General features: G+C 34.7%; 1 protein-coding gene across 1 annotated transcript in view; it reads right to left on the reverse strand.

The window, feature by feature from the left end:
- Positions 1–21,405, reverse strand: part of PTPRB (protein tyrosine phosphatase receptor type B) — a 159,532-nt gene that overhangs the window by 135,278 nt on the left and 2,849 nt on the right. The window contains exon 3 of the mRNA XM_074226144.1: positions 5,624–5,874. Coding sequence (XP_074082245.1) covers positions 5,624–5,874 — 251 coding nt within the window. The remainder of the gene's footprint in view (positions 1–5,623; positions 5,875–21,405) is intronic.

Here is a 21,405-nt window from a genome sequence, read left to right on the forward strand (position 1 = left end):
AAATGGTGCAGGAAAACTGCCTAGAATATTTGAATATATACCAAAGTATATATAGCAAAGTATTGGTTGATTGATAGATTGCTGACAGTAAGAACTCCACACTTGAAATTAATAGTGATTAAATACAACAATTTTAATTATTCAAATTTTTTTTTCAAACAACCAGGAAAAAGGGCTTTGGGGACTTATAGCTGAATTGAAAGCAGAATTCAAATTTCAAATACTTATTCCAAGAAAATTCTGAAGTCTTGTTAATCTGAAATGTTGTTAACAATAAGAAAGTACAGCTAGCTTCTTTCAACCCAGAATCACAGGGAAAGTCAGTCAGAAACCCAAAAGTGCTCCACTGGAGCAAAGCCAGAGAACCTAGAGTGAAGTGTGTTTACACACCTCTGGTTAGAGTGATTATGGATACAAAGTATAGAGAGACACAATTTTGTTTGTGAACACTTTGAGGATTTGTTTTCCTTAACTATTCTTATTTGTTTTAAGGATTCCCCTCCCCCCACTTAGTTCTTAACTGTGGGGGTGGGATTAGAGAAGGGGGATTAGAAATAGTAATGTCAAAATAAAAAAGAAAAATCATGAATAATTTTTTTAAATATATAGAAGAAAGCAGAAATTCAGAAAAAAGAACATGACAAATGGGATAGTTTTGAAAGTAACAGAATATATTATACATGTTTTAAAAAAGAAAGTGACATAAAATGAGTATTCACTATTTCATATTAATCTCCTTTTTGTATTCTTCTGTGGTAATGGATATTCTTTTTTGTTATTTAGGTTCAGAATATTTTTAATGACTTCTAGTATAAAAGAAGTATCAATTAATATAACTCAGAATTATTTTCTAGTCACAAATATTCTGAAAAAAATGGAATAGGATAATCCAGAAAGCAAAGAATTTCAAATTGCAAGTCAAAATAAATTTTTAAAAATCCTACAAAAGAATGCCTAATTTTCTTTTTTCTTTCTCTTTTTTTAAGTTTTTTTTTTGCAAGGCAATGGGATTAAGTGGCTTGCCCAAGGCCACACAGCTAGGTAAGTATTAAGTGTCTGAGACCAGATTTGAACTCAGTTACTCCTGACTCCAGAGCCAGTGATCTATCCACTGAGCAACCTAGCCGCCCCCAAGAATGCCTAATTTTCAGTGAAAAAAAGGTATGCCAAAGAACACTTGTAACATTCATGGAAAAAGCAACAAAAAGGAAAATGAAATAGAGAAGTAGTAAACTTGTAAGTTATTCAACATCAATATGAACACAAGAAATGTAAATCTATTGTGGAATTTGGACTGGAATGTTTCTCAAAGGGCTAGTGAGGCATGTTGTGGAGAAACTGTTTCATTAGTCTACTCTGCCCTAAGTCCAATGTGAGATAAGTAATTTTGAGTAATTTTGCCCCTTCGTTTTGAGAAATATTTGTTCTTTATTATAGCCACATATCTTCAAAATGTTGTCATGGTATGTGGTTAAATGGAACTGTTACCCAAAAATGAGAACACAACAAAGACCTTGAGTTAATGACAGAAGAGGAACTCTCCCCAAAACTTATTCAGGTATCCCTATGAACATACTCTTCATTGATTTTTTGATCCCAAGTGTCACTTGGGAACCAGGCAGATTGAATTTCCAGCAATGGAAAGGGGTTTTTCTCTTTTCTCTTTCAATGAAAGTCTAGGAACATATTCAATAAAAATGAAGCTGAAACCTTTTTTTATAGCTATTATATAGGCTATTGGTAAGTGAATTTTCCTTCTTTGGTCACTTAGTTATCTTTGACACAACCCTGTTGTCTAATGGATCAAAAGATTTCAAAGGAGCTATTTATTGTACTTATAATTTTAGCAAGGGACCAGAGAATATATTCCCCTACATTAGATGTGCTCTGATTTATCTCACTCTACTCATTCCCCCCCCACCCCCTGCCCCCCACCACCATCTAAATATTTGCTGTCCCCATTAAATAAACTGGATGTATTTGACATTTGCCTATATTTGCAATTTTTGGTAGTTTTTTTTAGGAAGTCTCAAATGTTTTCTTTTTGAGGACCTCAACAATGTCCTGAACTAAAGAACCTTAACAAAGTTTGTATTCCAAGTTCTTAATGACCTCCCAAGTTCCATGCCAAAAATCCGAGTCGTTCATTTAGCCTAGTTCTTGGAAAATCCTCAAATGGAGTCTTTTAATAGTATACAGAACTGCCACTGATGGACCTAGAGAATATACACCCACACATTCAAAGTTATATGATTTCAACAAACAAATGACATTCTATGAATTTTCCAGAAGGGACATTTTAAAGGGAAAGTGTAAAGATCAGAGAATGAAACAAAGAATGAACAAATCATGGGCAATCATAACAGCATCCATTAAAGAAAGCTATGATACAACAAAACAAAAGTCTTAGAATGTAGCTAAAGCTGTCAAGGGAATGATTTATATCTGTAAATTCTTTCATCAATAAGAAAGAGAAAAATCAATGGATTTTAGATGAAAATAAAATTAGAAAAGCAACACAAAAAATAAAACAAATTTAAACCTCAAACCAACCAAAAGAATAGAATTTTTGAATATCAAAAGGGATAAAGTTGAAAAAATAACAGTGACTTGACAATGAAAACTACTGGATATGCTTCAAAGGGATCATAAAAAGAAGGAAAAGATGTGCAAAAATAATTTTTAGTGGACCTATTTTTTGGTATAAAAGATTTAGAAACTAAAGGGGTATGTGTCAATTAACGGTAATGAACAATAATGATATTTGAAGACAATCAAATAGTTTTGATCCATAAGAAACAACAAATCAGATGAAGAGAAATATTAGAGACATAAATGACCTTATACAGAGTGAATTGAACTATGAGAACAATTTACAAAATGACTAAAATACAAAGAATAATCATGATTGACCTAAGAACTCTGGTCAACACAATTACTAATCATGTGTCTAGAAGTTGATGAGGATTCATGCTTCCCACATCTTTGCAGAAAGGAGGTAGTTAGAGGTATAGAATGAAACATATTTTCAGATATAGCCAATGTGAGGATTTGTTTTGCATGACTATACTTATTTCTTATAAGTGGAGAACTTTTCTGAGATGGGTGATGGAATCAGGATAGGGAGCTACATGATAATGATGTCAAACAAACAAGAAAGAAAAGATCATCAATAAATAATTTAAAAACAAATAGACTATAGTGGAAAGACATTTAGGAGACATAAACAGATAATTCCTGGAATTTCTATGTCAAATCTGAAATATACTAATGCCTCTCCCATCCATGTAAATGGCAATTCTTGATTTTATATTCAGTTCACTTTTTCTGTTCTTTGCAAGGAGAAAAATTTATGTTTGTTCATATTTGCCAATTTCCCAATAATAAAAGAGAAAATTCAAAAAATAACCCAATGCATTTTAAAAATTAACATGGAAAATATTTACTGACCAACATGACCCTGACATATGAGGTTTGGCAGTTGGTGAAAAATTTTCTATCCTAAGGCCAGAGGTATACCTATGTAACCCAAAGGAAACCTACCAATTCAGAATAAAATTCAATTGAACAGATTGTCTTCTGTAAGTCAGAGAAAACAACTGAGGGACTTGAATTTTCATACACAACTCTAATCAGTCAGCTTGAAAATTTTTTTCCTATTACTGAACTAAAAATTTGTTTCAGTGTCCTATAAATATATCTCCATGGGCTTTTCCAGGAGACCCATTCTTTGAGCTTTTTTCTATTACTAACACCACTTACAAAGGGTGTTTTCCTTTTAACGGTTGACTGACTTTCACTTTTCAACTTATTCATCAACTGTTTATATTTGATTGTTATAAAAGTAAATGCTTCAGATAATGATGTAACAACTATTCCTTGAGGAAAGTAATGGAGTCATGAAAGGCTGCAATCTTAGAAGCTGTCACTTGAAGGAATATAACAGACCTTGGAATAACTTCAATGGTAAAAGGCATGTGTGACTATTGGCTTTGTGTCATTCTGGTGCCCCTTTGGAGTGGGTTGAAGGAGGGGAAGGGGAAGAAGAAAGACTTTTTTTGTTGTCCAAGGTCAGCAGTTCCTAAGTAGGTGCTTGTTTGTGGTGGTGGTGGGGTCATGAGCCTTCCTGGAGGAACATCGACTTGAACCCTGAAGGTGTGGATGGATCACTTAAAAGCCCAATGCCCATCAAGATCCTTAAACCCCAAGTCTTTGATTTATTACTGCGACTTTGAGAGGATAATCCTGTATGTTTTTCTTATGGTCAACAGAGGTGTCAGATAGGATTGCCATCAACAGAAAATAATTCTTTTGATAATTTTATTATTAAGACAGAATTTCCTATTGAAATTTATAATTGAGCTGATTTGCAGAATTTGAGAATTTGAAGGGACCTCAGAGATTACCTTTTTCTACTGTTGCTGCAAAATGAGATTAGAACAGAAAATTTTAGGTTTAAAGGCTGGGCACTCATCCTTGCTATTTAATAGGTTCAATATGTATTATATAATGTTCAATAATACAATGAACAATACTAACAAATTATAAAATGTTAATGATATATTATATTATGATTACTATTATATTAATATATAAAACCAGTATAATATAAACATATTTTTGGATTGGTTATTTGAATTTTTAAAGAGCTAGTCAGAGGTGTTCTAAGGAATTATTGGATTATGATCATTAATTTAGACCTTTTGGGGGGTCTGGAATCATGCTTATTTAAAATTCTATGTAACTAACAAATTAAGGGAATTGATATATTTTAAATTAAAATAATATTGATCTTTTATTTAGACTGAATTAATCCTAGTTCATTCTGAATTGTCCTGGAAATTCACCATTTATCTTCTGCTATACTTCTACCATGAAGATAGGGACACAGTACTAGAGCCAGGTCAGAGAGAAAAGCAAAGTCTATGAGATGAATGCAAGAGTCAGAACCATGGCTAACACTATGTGCTAAAGGCTTGCTAGCATAGAACCCTTGGCCATGGCTAGGGAGGCAGTTGGGGATAGGGCTATAATAAGAAGCATAGAGGAATTCACTGGGATGTGAATGCCCAAGAAGAAAGCAACTGGTAGTTGCTAGTTTTAACTACTTAATCTTGCGAAGTAACTGTCAAGGATCTGTGGATGGTCTATGAGTAGACATCTCTGTCTGAAGGGAGGACCCTTTCTACCTATCTCAGAGTTGAATACTTTGATCAGGCTCAAAAAAGAGGGGGTCAAGACTGGCTACAGATGGGGAGAATAGTGTATTTGTTCATCTTCTACTTTGTTCTATAGAAATACAGTAAAATTTTTTGGATTACCATTGTTTGTACTAAATGTATCTCATTGCTTCCTAATTTTCATGGTGAATTGAGAATTAAGAATGTTCTCATGGTAGCATCTTAGGTGAGTTACAAAATTTATGTTTGCCTCATCATACTTTAACTCAAAGTACCTAGAACACAAGCATTTACAAATATAGAAGGTGGAAAACCCCAGAGGTAACCATCCTATTCATTTACTGCCATTTTTAGCATAATGAACCTGTGGAGGAGTTTTCGGAAATTTCAGGTTTCCCAAACCACACTCCCCAGAATAAAAATGATTTTCACCTTTGCCTTACCTCTACTGTGGTGCTGAGGTACTCTTGGGTAGTTGTTGGCATCCAAAGTTCCTCTGTAATCCCAGTCATCTGCAAGTGAGGATTCTCAGTGCTACTAATGCTGTAGTTTTCTGTAGCATCCCTTGCTAGGACCTCTATGACATTCTCAAGCAGAATCTTGGGGTCATAGGTAACAGCATTCATGGTAATAGGGATCTTTGGAGGAGTGGTATTTCTAGGAATTCTTGTTAAAATTTCTCCACCCTGGTGAACTGAAAGGAATAAAGGAGAGTAGGTTAAATCACATACACATTTAACTGACTCATCAAAGAATGAAACATTTTACTTAGTAAGAATCACAGATATATTAAGGAATAAGATTTTTATTCTAAACTACAGTTCTGTAGAAAACCATAGTATCTAAAGTTTCTTGTGTGATGGGACCAAATTGCCTCATCCTACTCTTTAATTCTTTTTTGGAGATAGAAGATACTATAGGCAAATCCAATGCAAAAAAAGAAAAACAAAACTGATAATATATTTGAAGTAGGTATCGGAAGATCTCTTAAGAACTTTACGATTGGGGTGGGGGAACTAAGATGGTGGAATGAGAACAACCTTTCCTAGGAACTCTCTCCAAAATACTTCAAAAACCTTAAAATTATGACTCTAAATTTTCAAAAGACAGAACCCACAGAAAGACCCAGTAAGGCAATTCTCTAGCCCAAGGTAACCTGGAAGATCATGGGAAGGCTCTGTTCCACAAGACTGGAGTGGGTGGCAGCACAGCCAGGATCATCAGGCCTGAGCGAAGGAACTCCAGCCTTCTGGGAACAGCCTGTGAGGTACTTGGGTCCCTGGGAGGAGTTGGCTCCCTTCAGCAAAGGCGGTTTCCTGACCTACCAACCCAGGAAACACCAAGTACCACTTGGAAGATCAGCAGTAAAACCTCTGCCAGAGGGAGTGGGAGCCAATGTAGTCCTCAGCGCATCCCAGATACCAGGAAACAGAATCAGGTGTAGAGAGCAGCCCAGGAGGGAGCCACCCAGCAGCTGCTCTCAAAGAACTCAACCCACAGAAGGTAAGGGGGTCAGGGGAGACTGTTGAGACTGTCCCTGGGATAGGACTCTGGGGCTTTGTTAATATTCAGACCCTGGTCACAGTCTGGGGCCCCCCATTGCCATAGAGCAGGGACCCTCCTCATAGCTCCAGGGCAGACAGGGGGAGTTTGTGGTCATCCACAGACCAAAGCACAGGCCAGGAGAACAATCAGAAGGAGCTGAGGTCCTTTTAGGGGGTGTCCCAATAATACTCAAAAGCTTGGGAAGCACCCCAAACCTGGACACAGGTTGGGGAGATGAGTAAACAGATAAAAAGGAACCTGACTATAGACAATTTCTTTGGTGGAGGACCAAAATACAGACTCTGAAGACGGAAAAAGTCCAAGCTTCTGCATCTAAAGCCTCCAAGAAAAATAGGAGTTCAACTTAGGCTATGGCAGAGCTAAAAGAAGATTTTGGAAATCAAATAAGGGAAGTAGAGGAAAAATTGGGAAGAGAAATGAGAGAGATTCAGCAAAAAACATGAAAATCAAGTCCACAGTTTGGTGAAGGAAATCCAAAAAAATGCTGAAGAGAATCACATAATAAAAACTTGCTTAGGTCAAATGGATAAAACAATCCAAAAAATTAATGAGGAGAAGAATGACTTAAAAAGCAGAATTGGCCAAATGGAAAAAGGAGATAAGAAAGCCCTCTGCACAAAATAACTTTTTCAAATGTAGAATGGAGATAAAGGAAACTGATGACTTTGCCAGGAATCAAGAAACAATAACACAATACCAAAAGGGTGAAAATCTAGACAAAAACATGAATATGTCATTGAAAAATGAACTGATCTGGAAAACAAATCCAGAAGAGATAATTTAAAAATTATTGAGCTACCTGAAAGTCATGATCAGGAAAAGAGCCTTGACCTCATTTTTAAAGAATTTCTACAGGAAAATTGCCTAATATTCTAGAAGCAGAGGGTTTCACAGATCACCTTCTGAAAGAAATCCCCCCCCAAATAAACCCCAGGAATATTATAGCCAAGTTCCAGAATTCACAAATCAAAGAGAAAATATTACAAGCAGCCAAAAGAAAACAATACAAATATTGTGGAGCTACAGGCAGGATCAGGCAGGACTTAGCAGCATCCACATTAAGGGTGCATAGGGCTTGGAATATAATATTCCAGAAGGCAAAAGAGCTTGGAATACAACTGAGAATCAACTACCCAGGAAAACTGAACATCTTTTTCCAGGGGAAAAGATGGACTTTCAATGAAAAGGGGGCATTTCAAATGTTCCTGTTGAAACAGAGCTGAACAGAAAGTTTGATCTTCAAGTACAGGACTCAGGTGAAGCATGGAGGATGGATGAGAAGGGTAAATTATGAAGGATTTAATGATAATGAACTATGTGTATTCCTGCATGGAAGGAAGATACTGATAATACTCATGAACTTTCTCACTTAATAGAGCAGTCAGGAGGAGCTTTGGAAGCAATGGGTGAAAGGGAATGGGAAATGGGAATGGGAAAAAGGAAAAGGAGAGGTAGAACGGACTAAGATATTTCATGTAAACAAGTCAAGAAATAGCTTTTGCAATGGTATGGAAGGGGGGGAAGGTGAGGGGGGAATGAAGGAGCCTTCATTTTCATTGGAAATGGCTCAGAGAGGAAACAGTGTATATACTTAATAGGGCATAGAAATCTGGAAGAAAAAGGAGAGAAGGGGAATGGGAGAGAGGGGATGGGGAGGGGAGGGGGATGTAGGTGATAGAGGAGAGGGTAGATCATAGGAGAAGATAGTCAAATATAAAACATCTTTTTTTTTTTACTTTTTGTAAGGTGGTGGGTTTGGATGGCCTGCCCGGGCTGGGTGGTTGCTGGGTCTCTGGGGTGGAATGTAGGCTTGGGGCCTCTTGGTCCCAAGGCTGTGATCTATCCACTGCTTCTGGGCTGCCCCATAGCACATTTTTGAAGAGGGACAGAGTGAAAGGAGAGAGGAAATATAATAAATGGTAGCAGGGAGGGAATTACAATCAGCAACAGCAACTGTGGAAACATAAGGAAATGACTTCTCTGATGGACTTATGATAAAGAATGAGATCCACCCCAGAGACAGAGCTGATGTTATGGGAACACAGACTGAAGCACATTCTTTTTCTCTTTTTTCACTTTATTTCTCATAAGGTTTTTTATTTTTGTGGGGAGAGGGGGATTATGTTTACTCTTACAATGACTATTTTAGTAATGTGTAAAATTAATAAAAATGCAAATTTAAAAAAAAGAAAGTAGGTATACCATGTAAAGCAAAGCAAAACAAAATTACTAGATGTCACTTTCCCCTAATCAATTCACTCAGACTTCAAAGGAAAGAACTTTGGCCTAAGAATCTATTCCCTTGTCCTCTATCCTGCAAAAGAATTAGAGTTAGACGAGGCAGTTTTATTTACCTATAGTACCTTCTTTCCTTAAAAGAATCAGAGAGTTAGATCCTACCAGACAGGTTACATTAAATTTCTCTAGGAAAGGAGAGAAGGAAAAAAATGAAATTTATTTGATAACTTTATTATATATTAAAAAGGAATAGCAAGCTGTATGTAATAGACTTACAATCACTTTTTTATTATGCATTATGGAAGTGCTTGTTTTATTCAATAAGTTAATATTAAAATAATTAAATGTGAAAAAGAAATTCTTTGATAAGGAAAACTTACTTTTACTAATGCAAGTGGAGATTTTCTCTACAAATGATAGACTTCAGTTTTCCTAGGGCACTGGGAGATTAATCAATCTACAAAAAGCATTTATTAAGTGCATATTATGGACCTGATGCTGTACTAAGCTCTGGGGATAAAAAAAGATAAATGATAGCTCCTGCCCTCAAGCAGATTACTGTCTAATGGAGGCAGGACTTAAACCCAGATCTTTACCTTCTCCACTATGCCTCTTGATTTTTTTTAACCCTATCCATATCTAGGAGTCTTTTTTTTCTAGAATGAACAGACTTGTGGAAATTGCTTCCTTTGAGGTACTCAATTTTGTCAGAAATACACTAGAAAGATTTTAATTCCATGTTTAGGGTTGATTTTCTAATTTTGGCAGAGTTGGACCAATGGTTTCATGTGCGTGGGAAGCCTGGAGCTTTTTCTATACCTACAGGTCAGCATTACCTCTTCAATTTGTAATTTTAGAGAGATATTTGAAATACTGAAAAGTTAAATAACGTGCCCAGGGCCAGAGCCACTGTTTTGCTGGCAGGTGTTGAATTTAAGTCTTCTTAAAAGAACCTAAGACTGTTTCTCTATTCAATCTGGACCTCTATGAAAAAGCAAGATTTATTTTAAAGATTGTCTTGATTATACATTGTATCTCCTAGGACCATTTTTATTGTTGATCCTTATTTTGGACAGCCTAGCCTCTGGAAAGTAGGGATCTTATCCACCGCTGATTAAGTCTGAAATTAGTTGTGATCTCTGTCTACTTACACATTCAATTTTTTAAAAAGAAACCCTAATTAATCTTCTTTCTAAAATTTATGCTTTTTATCAAATCATGGAATGCTATTACCAGAAGGAAACTTAAAAATAATTTAGGGTTGCATAATTACTGTTGAGGAAACAGAGGTCCAGAGAGATAGTGACTTGCATAGCTAGTTAGTTATGAAGCCAGAACTACAACTCAGTTCTCATGACTCTTAGGCCAATGCTCTTTGTTTTGAAGGTTGCATGAATCAATTAAGAGAAAGAATAGTGTGACCAAATAATTTTATTTTGCATTGCCTTACAAGGTTTACCTACTTTCAAATATATTTGAAATATATTACTGGGGGTTTTTGTTTGTGTTTGGTTTTTTGTTTTGCACTGGATTTGCTTATCTTCTTTTATAGTGTTTTTTTTTCAAAATGTGTTACATGGATGTAAAGAGTTACAAAAGCTATCTCTAGGAAGCTCCTTAAAAGTGTGGCCTAGTAGACATGTTTAACCTGTCTTCTCCATCATACCTATGAGAGGGCAGGATTCCATGAATAGAAAACCCAACAAGAACTTGCAAGGTTGAGATACTACTATTTTGGGGAAAATGTTAATGACTATATTAGCATTGTCCTTCTGTCTCCAACTCTTCTTTCCTCCAGAGGTTGAAAGCAGATGATAGTGAGTAGTAGTTGTCATAGCTGATGAACAAGTCTATGGAAGTTTCTGCATAATTAGCCTCTCTGTTTCTCTGTTTCTGTCTTTGTCTCTCTGTTTCTGTCTCCGTCTGCCTCTGTCTGTCTGTCTCTGGGTTTGCCTGTCTTTCCTTCTTTCTTTTCCTACTGGAACGCCTAGAGGGAACTCATATTGTGGGGAGGTTAGAGTATAACTGAAATGAGCTCTTAGATTCCTTCTAGTTTTAGGATTCTATGATGAGATGACTTCTGGAGGCATAGGTAGTCATTTGGAGGATGCAGTTTGGGGGCACTTATTTACTCATTGGTACTTTTAAAGGGGAGCATATGACTTTGCAATAGATTAACATTTTTACAATGAACCTACCTAGAACAGGGTCTGGCACGCAGTTGATGCTTTATAAAGTTTTGTTGATTATTTGACTCTGTGAAACCATATATTTTATTTAAGGGCATTAATTTTTGGTTTGTTTCCTTTTTTCTTTATTTTCTTATACCTTACCCATTTTCTTATACCTTACTCATTTTTTAAGAAAATTGGAGGGGGCACAAATTTATTTTTTATAGAATGCTATTTGAAATGAGTGATCATTAGCTTGGGTTCTTAAATTCTCGAAGATGTTTTGTTTGTTGTAATGAGATTTTCCCTGTGCTGCTCATTGGAATGACTATCATTGAGGACAATTTTAGCTCTCCAGTCCTTCAAAAAGATTTAATGATTGGGTTAGGAGACACAGAAGCTTTCAAATATGATTATCTAGTATGTAATTATGATGTCTTAGCATGTCAACCTATGATTACCTCTCTAGCATAAGTAGTAGTTGGTAAAGTTTCATCCTGAGATGAACATTATTGTTTTATGTGTCAACTCATATTTAATTCAATTGATGAAGCAAAGCTACTATGAATGTTAGAAGAATATTTTAGAAATCCTTTCAAAAGACTCTTCTGTGAATAAGGCCATCTTATTAGATTTTGAGTTTCTTCAAGCAAATTTTAAAAATGAATTCTATAATACTCTATGAATCATATATACATCCACGCATTTATTACAACCACAAGTCAAAAAGTTTTTTTTTACCCCTAACAGACAAGACTTTTTTCAAAGAAGAAATTAAGGGGGGATTCTAGATTCATTACCCTTCATTTTATATCTATGTTTTTAACACATTATACTATTTAGGAAAAAAGGAAAATCATGTCAATCTTAACTTCTAGTTTTTCTACTCTTGGGAACTTTGCCCCTAAACCTGATGAAAACTATATTTTGGATGCATTAGTATCTTTTCTGCATACCTTGGAATTTTGAAAGAGGAAAGGAGGAGTCCAAGCACCCATCTAAGAAATATGAATTGTATCTTCAAAAAGTCATTTATACAACCTGAACTCTTTATGGGAAAAGTGGCACAAAATTAAATATGCAAATAATATAGAGATGGATGTGGTAGCAGTACAAAATTAATTTTTAAAATGTATATGTATACATACATATTTCATGAAATATTTCATATTTCATGACTAATATTTTCATGATATTAAAAGAGAAATTTATTCACCTAATAAAAATACACAGTTTATAAGATTCACTATTGATTTCATTATTACTATACTTTCTGCATTATAACATTCTTCTTTAATAGAATATAGGTAGGTAAATTGATCTTTGGTTTCAATCCAAGAAGTTTAGTAAAATGATTAAAATACTTAAAAAATTCCCATACTCTTTAATTTGTGAATGCTTTTAATTAGTTTTTTAGGTTTTTGCAAGGCAAACTGGGTTAAGTGGCTTGCCCAAGGCCACACAGCTAGGTAATTATTAAGTGTCTGAGACTGGATTTGAACCCAGGTACTCCTGACTCCAAGGCCGGTGCTTTATCCACTACGCCACCTAGCTGCCCTTTAATTAGCTTTTTAAAAAGCATTTAGGTTCCATGTTTGAAGTGGCTTAGAAAAAACTGAAACCAGATTCAGAAGAGTTGGAAATTTTTTATATAGGTAGCAGCATGACATACTGAAAGTGTGTTGAAGTCTGAGGTCATAGGTTCAAATCTTGACTCTCCAACTTACAATCTGTGTGACTCTGGGCAAATCACTTAACTTTTCTAGATTTTAGTATACTCTTCTATAAAACGAGGGTGGGTGATTTGACTATATCCAAGGAATAAGATCCTTTCAAGCTCTAAACCTATGATCTTTTGAAAGCAGTTACTTTGCCTAGTCTTAAAGAAATAATATTAAAAAATGATTCCAGATATTTTCTTCCTCAAAACATATGCATATCTGTATACACATTCATATACACATGCATGTTTTATAGTCTCCTCATTAGTGTGTGAAAGGATTAAAATAGCAGATCATAGAAATGGATTTTCCTGCCATCATCATCACCATCACCATCACCATCACCATCATCATCATCATCATCATCATCATCATCATAATGAGATAAAGATAAGAAATGGACCTGTGATTTCCTTGTTATCAGTAGGTCATCATTAAGGAAGCTCCTTCTGTCATTGTGGGTCAACAATTTCTTAATTATTCTTAAAATATTAGAGCAATTGAGGGGCACTGATAAGTTAGGGGAACTGCCCAGAGTCAAACACCCAGTATTTGCCAGTAAATGTTTACTGGAACCCAGTTCTAACTAGCCTCAAGACCAGCTTTTATTCACTATGTCATATCATCTATCATGAAGATGAAGAAATCAATGACAATGACATATAATTTAGCATATACTTTCCCTTCCAAAGTAATTAAGAATTTTATAGGCCTTGAGGGATATCTGCTCATCTCATTTTAGTAACAATCCCTCAAGAGAAAGTAGGAAATAGTGTGTACTGCATTAAGAAAACCCTCAGTATAGTTGTTTAGTGGATGGTGACAGATTTAGTAGTCTGTTGAATGAGTATTAAATGTGATTCACTCTTTTACAATTAGGCTAAGTCACAGGGTAATTAAACAACCAAGTGCAATTGGGAATAAGTCATGTCCACATTGTTGATTCTTTAACAATGGATCATAATATTTTGGCTACCATTGATTAAGGTTTCTTTGGTCCTCTTCAAAAAAGAAGGATGAACAACAATAATTTTATTGTATCTATCTCAAAGTCCTACTTCTTTCCTTATGACCATTTTCAATGGAGATGAGTGGGATAGGCAATAAATGGATATATATATATATATGTGTATATATATATATAAATATATCTTTATATATTGGTAGAGATATACATATAAATTTACATATATATGTATGCTATAGAGATGAAATATTACAGACAGATAAGAGATGAGAGATAGATGATATAGAGATAGGATTAGCAAAGGAAAGATATTCTATTTTGTGTAAACTAGCTGGCTAAACTGGTGGATGGATGGATTCAAGATAGGGTAGGGGGAAAGAGGAAGAAAAATGAATAGTTCAGGAATCTAAGACTGAAAAAAAATTGGGAAAGAAATTTCTAGAAAACTTAAATGATAGAATGGAAGTATAACTGAGCCCGCCATCTTATCCTTTGTTAAAAACTGACCAAACTAAAGTACAATTGATTATTTTGCAAATAATAAGTACATTAAAAATTATTTTAATTAATTAATTCATCAAAAGAATGTTAAAAGAAATAATAAACCTAAAAACAATGTACAACAAACATATATTAAGCACCTACGATATGCCTATGTACTAAATGCTGGGGATACAAAGAAGACTCTTTTCTATAGTTCTTGTTCTCCTGGAGACAGTCTAATTACAGTCTAATAAGGGAGACAATTTGCAATCAACTATTTATATAGATAAGGCCAGCTAGGTGGTGCAGTGGATAGAGCATCGGCCCTGAAGTCAGGAGGACCTGAGTTCAAATCCAGTCTCGGACACTTAATAATTACCTAGCTGTGTGACCTTGGGCAAGTCACTTAACCCCTTGCCTTGTAAAAGATTACTAAATATAGACAAGATATAGACTGGATAAATTGGAGGCAGTCTCAGCAGGAAGGGACTAAAATTAAGGAGGTCTAAGATAGGTGTCTTGGAGAAGGTAGGATTTTAGCTGAGATTTGAAGGAGGCTAGTAGGCAGAAGTGAAGAGGGAAAAGGTTCCAAGTATGACAGAAAGCCTGTTTGGGTTTAGCATTCAAAACATATATTAGGCATCAACATGTGGGCAACTATGTTGGGCCTTAAGGTAAAAAAGACAAAAATGCAACTTTGTTTAATCTCTAAGAACCCACATTTTACTGGGAAAGCTAACTGATATAGTCATGATCTGAGCCCAGAAAATATTCCCTTTGCATTCTGTCATTGTTCTTTCTGGTCAGGGGATATTATTATCAGTCACTAAATGTTATGAACATTAATAATAATCCCCTCTCTTAGCATATGACTGATTAATATTCCAATATGGAAAAAGTTTTAATTTTCTAATAAACTGAACACAACTGAAATATAACATAAAGCAGAAGTTATGTTGTTATGTTCTGTGTACTAAACCTAACACTCCCTCAGAAAAATGCATTTAAAAAACCTAGTGCACCAAACTATTATTTGAAAAATTGTCTTTGATCAGAGAATACAAAATTAGAGAAGCAGGCAATTGTAATTGGTTGGTCCTTGTTCTCCTTTCTAGAAGAGGACCAAAATGATATCACTTTGTTAAAGCCAAGTTACAATGTGCCTGACTCTGACTGATCAGACCAATCCAAGCTTGGAATGCCTTAGGCATTTACAGATCAGTCATGTGAATATTTGGTGTGAATTCTTTAAATTTGAGTATCTCACATTTCTTTTTGAAGGAGCTGCCAGAGACATTGATTACATCATACACACACACACACACACACACACACACACACACACATGCATACATGTGCAGGTATTACTCCCAAATCCCATCTTTTCCCATCATGGTTTTGATATATTGTGAACCAACATAAGAAATAGAATGGGCATAGTAGTCAAACTTCCAAAAACTTTAGTGAGCTAGAAAAAAATAGTAACTAAATTCACATGGAAGAACAAAAGGTCAAGAATATCAAGTGAATTAATGAAAAAGTATGAAGAAAGGTAGTCTAGCTATATCAGATCTAAAATTATATTATAAAGTATTAGTGACTGAAACTTTCTGGTACTGGTTACAAAATAGAATGGTGCATCTGTGGAATAGATTAGGTGCAAAAGAGATAGCAGTAAATGACTGCAATATTTACTGTTTGATAAACCTAAAGATTCCAGATTCTTGGGTAAGAAATCACTCTTTGATAAAAACTGCTGGGAAAACTGGAACTTAGTATGGCAGAAACTAAGAATAGACTAACATCTCACACCCTATACCAAGATAAGGTCAAATTAGGTGCAGGAGCAGCTAGGTGGCGCAGTGGATAGAGCACCAGCTCTGGAATAGGAGTACTTGAGTTCAAATCCAACCTCAGACACTTAATAATTATCTAGCTGTGTGGTCTTGGGTAAACCACTTAACCCCATTGACTTGCAAAAAAAAAAAAAACAACTTAAAGAAAACCCCAAAGGGAATGGGTATTTATCTGTATAAATTCAAATTCCTTTGGGGCAGCTAGGTGGCGTAGTGGATAAAGCACCGGCCTTGGAGTCAGGAGTACCTGGGTTCAAATCCGGTCTCAGACACTTACTAATTACCTAGCTGTGTGGTCTTGGGCAAGCCACTTAACCCCATTTGCCTTGCAAAAAACCTAAAAAAAATTAGGTGCAGGATTTAGACATAAAAATAATATTATAAGCTGAATTAGTAGAACAAGGAATAGTTTACCTGAGAAATCTATGGAAAGGGGAGCAGTTTATGTCCAAAGAAGAGATGGAGAACATTATAAAAAAGCAAACTGGATAATTCTGATTACATCAAATTAAAAAGTTTTTGCACAAAAAACCACTGCAACCAAGATTAAAAGGAATGTAGTAAATTGGGAAATAAGTTTTACAACTAATGTTTCTGACAAAGAACTCATTGCTAAAATATATAGAGAACCGAGTCAAATTTATAAAAAAAAGTCATTCCAATTGATAGGGTCAAAGGATATGGAAAGACAATTCTCAGACAAAGAAATCAAAGCTATTTATAGTTTTTAAAAATTGCCCTAAATTATTAATTAGAGAAATGCAAATTAAAGCATTTCTGAGGTACTACCTCACACCTCTCAGATTGTCTAATATGACTAGAAATAACAATGATCAAGGCTGGAGGGGATGATGGAAATCTGGAATGTTAGTGCATTGTTGGTGGAGTTATGAACTAATTATCCTTTCTGGAGAGCAATTTGAATTATGCCCAAAGGGTAATAAAAATGTATATACCCTTTAATCCAGCAATACCAGTACTGGGTCTATACCCTGAAGAGATTATGAAGAAGGGTAAAAATCCCACATGTACAAAAATATTCATAGTAGCTCCTTTTATAGTGGATGAGAATTGGAAATTGAGGGGATGCCCATCATTTGGGAAATTGTTGAACAAATTTTGGTATATAAATGTAATGGAACACTATTGTTCTATAAGAAATCACGAGGAACAGAATTTCAAAAAAGCCTGGAAATACTTGCATGAATAGATACTGAGTGAGATGAGCAGAGCCAGAAGAACACTGTACATACTAACAAAAACATGCATGATGATTGACTAGAATGGACTTGCTCATTCCATCAGTAAAATAATCAAAGACAATTTTAAGGGATTTGTGATGGAAAATACCTTCCATAGCCAGATAAGGAACTGCGAAGTTTAAATGAAGAACAAAGGTCATTATCTTTACTTTTTAAAAGCTGTCTTATATTTATGTAATTTTGTTATTTCTAATGTTTTCTTTCTTCCTTTTGGATCAGCTTCTTCTCTCACAACAGGTTCATTTTTGATCTATGTTTAGCATGGTTGCAAAACGTAAAGTCTGTATCAGATTGCTTTCTGTTGGGGGCAGGAGGGAGGTAAGGAAGGGAGGGAGAAAAATTGAAAAACTCCAAAATAATGATGGATTGAAAACTACCATTGTATTTAGCTGGAAAAACAAATAAAATATTTATATAATAAATTAAAAAAGAAAAAAGAAATTGAATGAGAATATTTTTGGAGTTTTGTGGAAGCCACAGACAATACATGAAGGCCAGTAGATGATATGGGAAAAGCTTAGAAACTCAGAAATGTATGAAATATATGTAAAGTATTATATAATATCAATATATTTTATCTTTTAATACCATAATAATTTAGATTTCTTCTCCAGTACAAAGGGAGGGTCAAAATTTTTTATTCAGATTTTTCCAGAATACTGGGGCACCTGTGTCCTATCCCTAACCCTCAAGATGTGGAAGAGATAATTAAATACACACACACACAAACACACACACAGATATATAACAAAGTTAGCAAAATGTATTGTATAGGTTATCACATTTGAGATATCCTATGATATGGCAAAGTAGCTGTAATAAGGTTTATTATTCCCATTCCACAGATAGGAAAACTAAAGCTCAAAAACATACGCTCACTTGCTCATAGTAAGAGAGTTAGTGTCAAAGAACTAGGTATCTAGTTCACCAAGTTCTCCATACTATTTGTTACACAGTACTCTCTCAAACAATAAATGTGCACTCCTTGTTATGAAGGTTTTTTTTTTTTTAGACCGGACTTGAACTCAGGTACTCCTAACTCCAGGGCCAGTGCTCTATCCACTGTGCCACCTAGCCGCCCATGAAGGCTTTTAAACAGAGGCTGAATAATAAATTTTTTTGGTTGCTGAACCAAGGTTCAAAGGAGTTAGGTTTAAATAAGAGTTAGGTTAAATGACAATGGTAATATCCAGATAATAACAGACCTATGGACTAACTGCCAAATAACTGGCTACCAAGCATAAACATTCAGCTAATCATCTTCATCTTTATTTTTTAGCTTCATGGATGCCACATATCATATGGACAATAATTTTTGAGAATTATTTCTTATATACCTGGATGGTTGATAGTGAATTGGCATGATTTTTTTCCAAAGGAGTTTATAATTTATCTTTTTTTCCTGATGTGTTGTGAACTAATTCAGTTGGTTTTCATTTGTAAGTCAACATTCCAAAACAGTTTAGATGATGAAACATCACATTTCAATCCAAGGATGAGGTATTTCTTTAGGACAGAAGCACTATGTAGTAGAAGAGTACTGGATTTAGGATAAGAAGACCTGGGTTCAGATTCCGACTCAGAAACTTACTATGTGTGTGACCTTTGAGTTTCATTTTCCTCATATATAAAAAATGAAGATTTTGGACTAATAGCTCAGAGATATCAAACTCACTGTGACCACAACTCTCCCAAGTAGAATTAGAGCCAGATTAAAATTTATTTGGAAAATATTTCACAAAATATATAGAAATACAATAGACTATAGATAATGCTAATGTGTGGTTTTCTAAGTCAGTACATAGCCCATAGGAGTTCCTTTCTACTTGGGCTCAAAATCCCTGGATTAGATGATTTCTAAGGTCTCTTTCAGTTCTAATTCCCATAAGTCATGATTCTACAACGTAGAACCATCACATTGACTTGAAGGGCAAAAATGAGTTTTTTTTTTCCCCTTCTAATCATATAGTTCCATCATAAGCCTGAATTTACAACATCTCAGCAGAATCAATATAAACCTCAAGGTATAAGTAGATACAGTTGTTTACAAATTTCTTATCCTTTTTTTTTGGATAGGTTGAATCTGGTGAAGCAGAACTATTGAAACTGAGTAACATTCAGATAGAAGACAGAGATGCATAGTAGATAGACAGTGAGCCTTAGAATTGGCTTCATGCTATGCACATACTAATAGTAGTGGGTACATCATTTAGCCTCTCAAATTCCCATGTGATTCTTTAAGCTCCAAGTTACAAACAATTGAGTTTCTTCACGAGTGGAAGGAAATCTTATACTGGGGGCTGCTTACACAGAAGAAATCAAAGGTCTTAATTTCCTATCCCAAGATTATCATCCTCCCTCCACAAAAATGTGGATGTTTTCTCTATGTAATGTGTTTAATGATAAAACTTGCTCTAGCAGAAGCCATCAGACTTGATGAGATTGCTGTTTTGAGATCACATTATGATTTTTTTTCATGGTCTAGTGGTTTTAAAAATTGCATTTGGTTGGATTAGAACTGAAAGATAAGACAGTTGCTTTTGTTTTCCATTGGCAAGTCTAGGGTCTAAAATAGTTTTCTCCTACTAATTTCTTCAGTCCTGATGTTTAACACTTTCCAGAAGAAAAAATTATAGTTCCTTCAAAGACTAGAGAGAGGGATAATTAACTAAAATTAAATATTCATTAAAAGTTTATACTTTTTAAAACTTATTCCTTTTCATAGTATGACATATTATCTACAATATTCTTGAGTTTCACTATTTATAAGTCTTTAAAAAGAGATTCCAAGACAATTTTTGAATTTTTTTACAACTAGACCTCATTTTTACTATGATAACATTAGGGCAGTGTCCATTCACTGACAATAAAAGTTGATAAAAAGTTAAAAATTCAAGCAATCACTTGGACCTTGGTACAATGCTAAACATCTGGATGTTTCTAAATATCCAGATGTTTGTCATCATGTTGATGGAACATTCAAATGATTGATTGAATGTCTTTCTCTTCATCCACATGTTTTGGCATTTTGAGGATATGGTCTTAGTTACCACAGAGAAACAGCTATGGTGTCATTATTTTTAATTGATTGAAAAGTGTGTGTGTGTGTGTGTGTGTGTGTGTGTGTGTGTGTGTGTGTGTATGTAAAAGGATCCCATATATTAGGAACATATTCCTTTTTCCAAAATGTAAACATTCACTACATTATCAAGGGCAACATTTGAACTTCAGAGAGTTAGGGATAAGCTAACCAGACTCAACTTTTCTCTAAGCAACAATGTGATCTCTCTCTCACTAAAAGTATAAATGTTACAACATGTCAGGTGATCATGACTGTATATTGCATACTGTACCTTTGGTAATATGAGAATTTTACTTTCAGAAAGATTGTGAAGAAAAAGGAAGTCTTTAATAAAGCATAAAAGTCAGGACTTATTTTTCATCTTTCACTAAATCATAAGGATGTCTAAGGGAAACTTGGTAACTCTCTTTATTCTCTCCACCATAAACACTCCATATTTTGCTATGAATACTTACAGTCTGGAGTTCTAACCAATACACTATTTTCTGTCTATCAGCTTTGAGAAAATGGTAGTTAGTGAGAATAAAGGGCAAAATGAATTCCAACTGGATCAAGTCAACTTCAATCATCTGATATTTCTCTAATATTATTCCCTTTTGTGTGGGATGACAACAGATGACAACTCTGCCATATCTTTTCACTCTGCATAATTCTCATCCATATCCTTGGATCAATCCACCATAGAGGATTCATCCAATATGTGAGAGAAAAATCTTCATATTCTTGAACTGCCCATTCTCTTTCTATAATCTATATCTTAACTCTTTTCCCTTTTAAACCTATTTTTTCTTGACATTTTATAAATAATTAGATATTTTAAAACAAGTCTAGTTTAATAAAGACATTGGGAGCTTTGGTTGCTTTCTATAGCCTATTTGG

This window comes from Macrotis lagotis, chromosome 2 (genome assembly GCF_037893015.1).
Source record: "Macrotis lagotis isolate mMagLag1 chromosome 2, bilby.v1.9.chrom.fasta, whole genome shotgun sequence".
Taxonomy (NCBI): domain Eukaryota; kingdom Metazoa; phylum Chordata; class Mammalia; order Peramelemorphia; family Peramelidae; genus Macrotis; species Macrotis lagotis.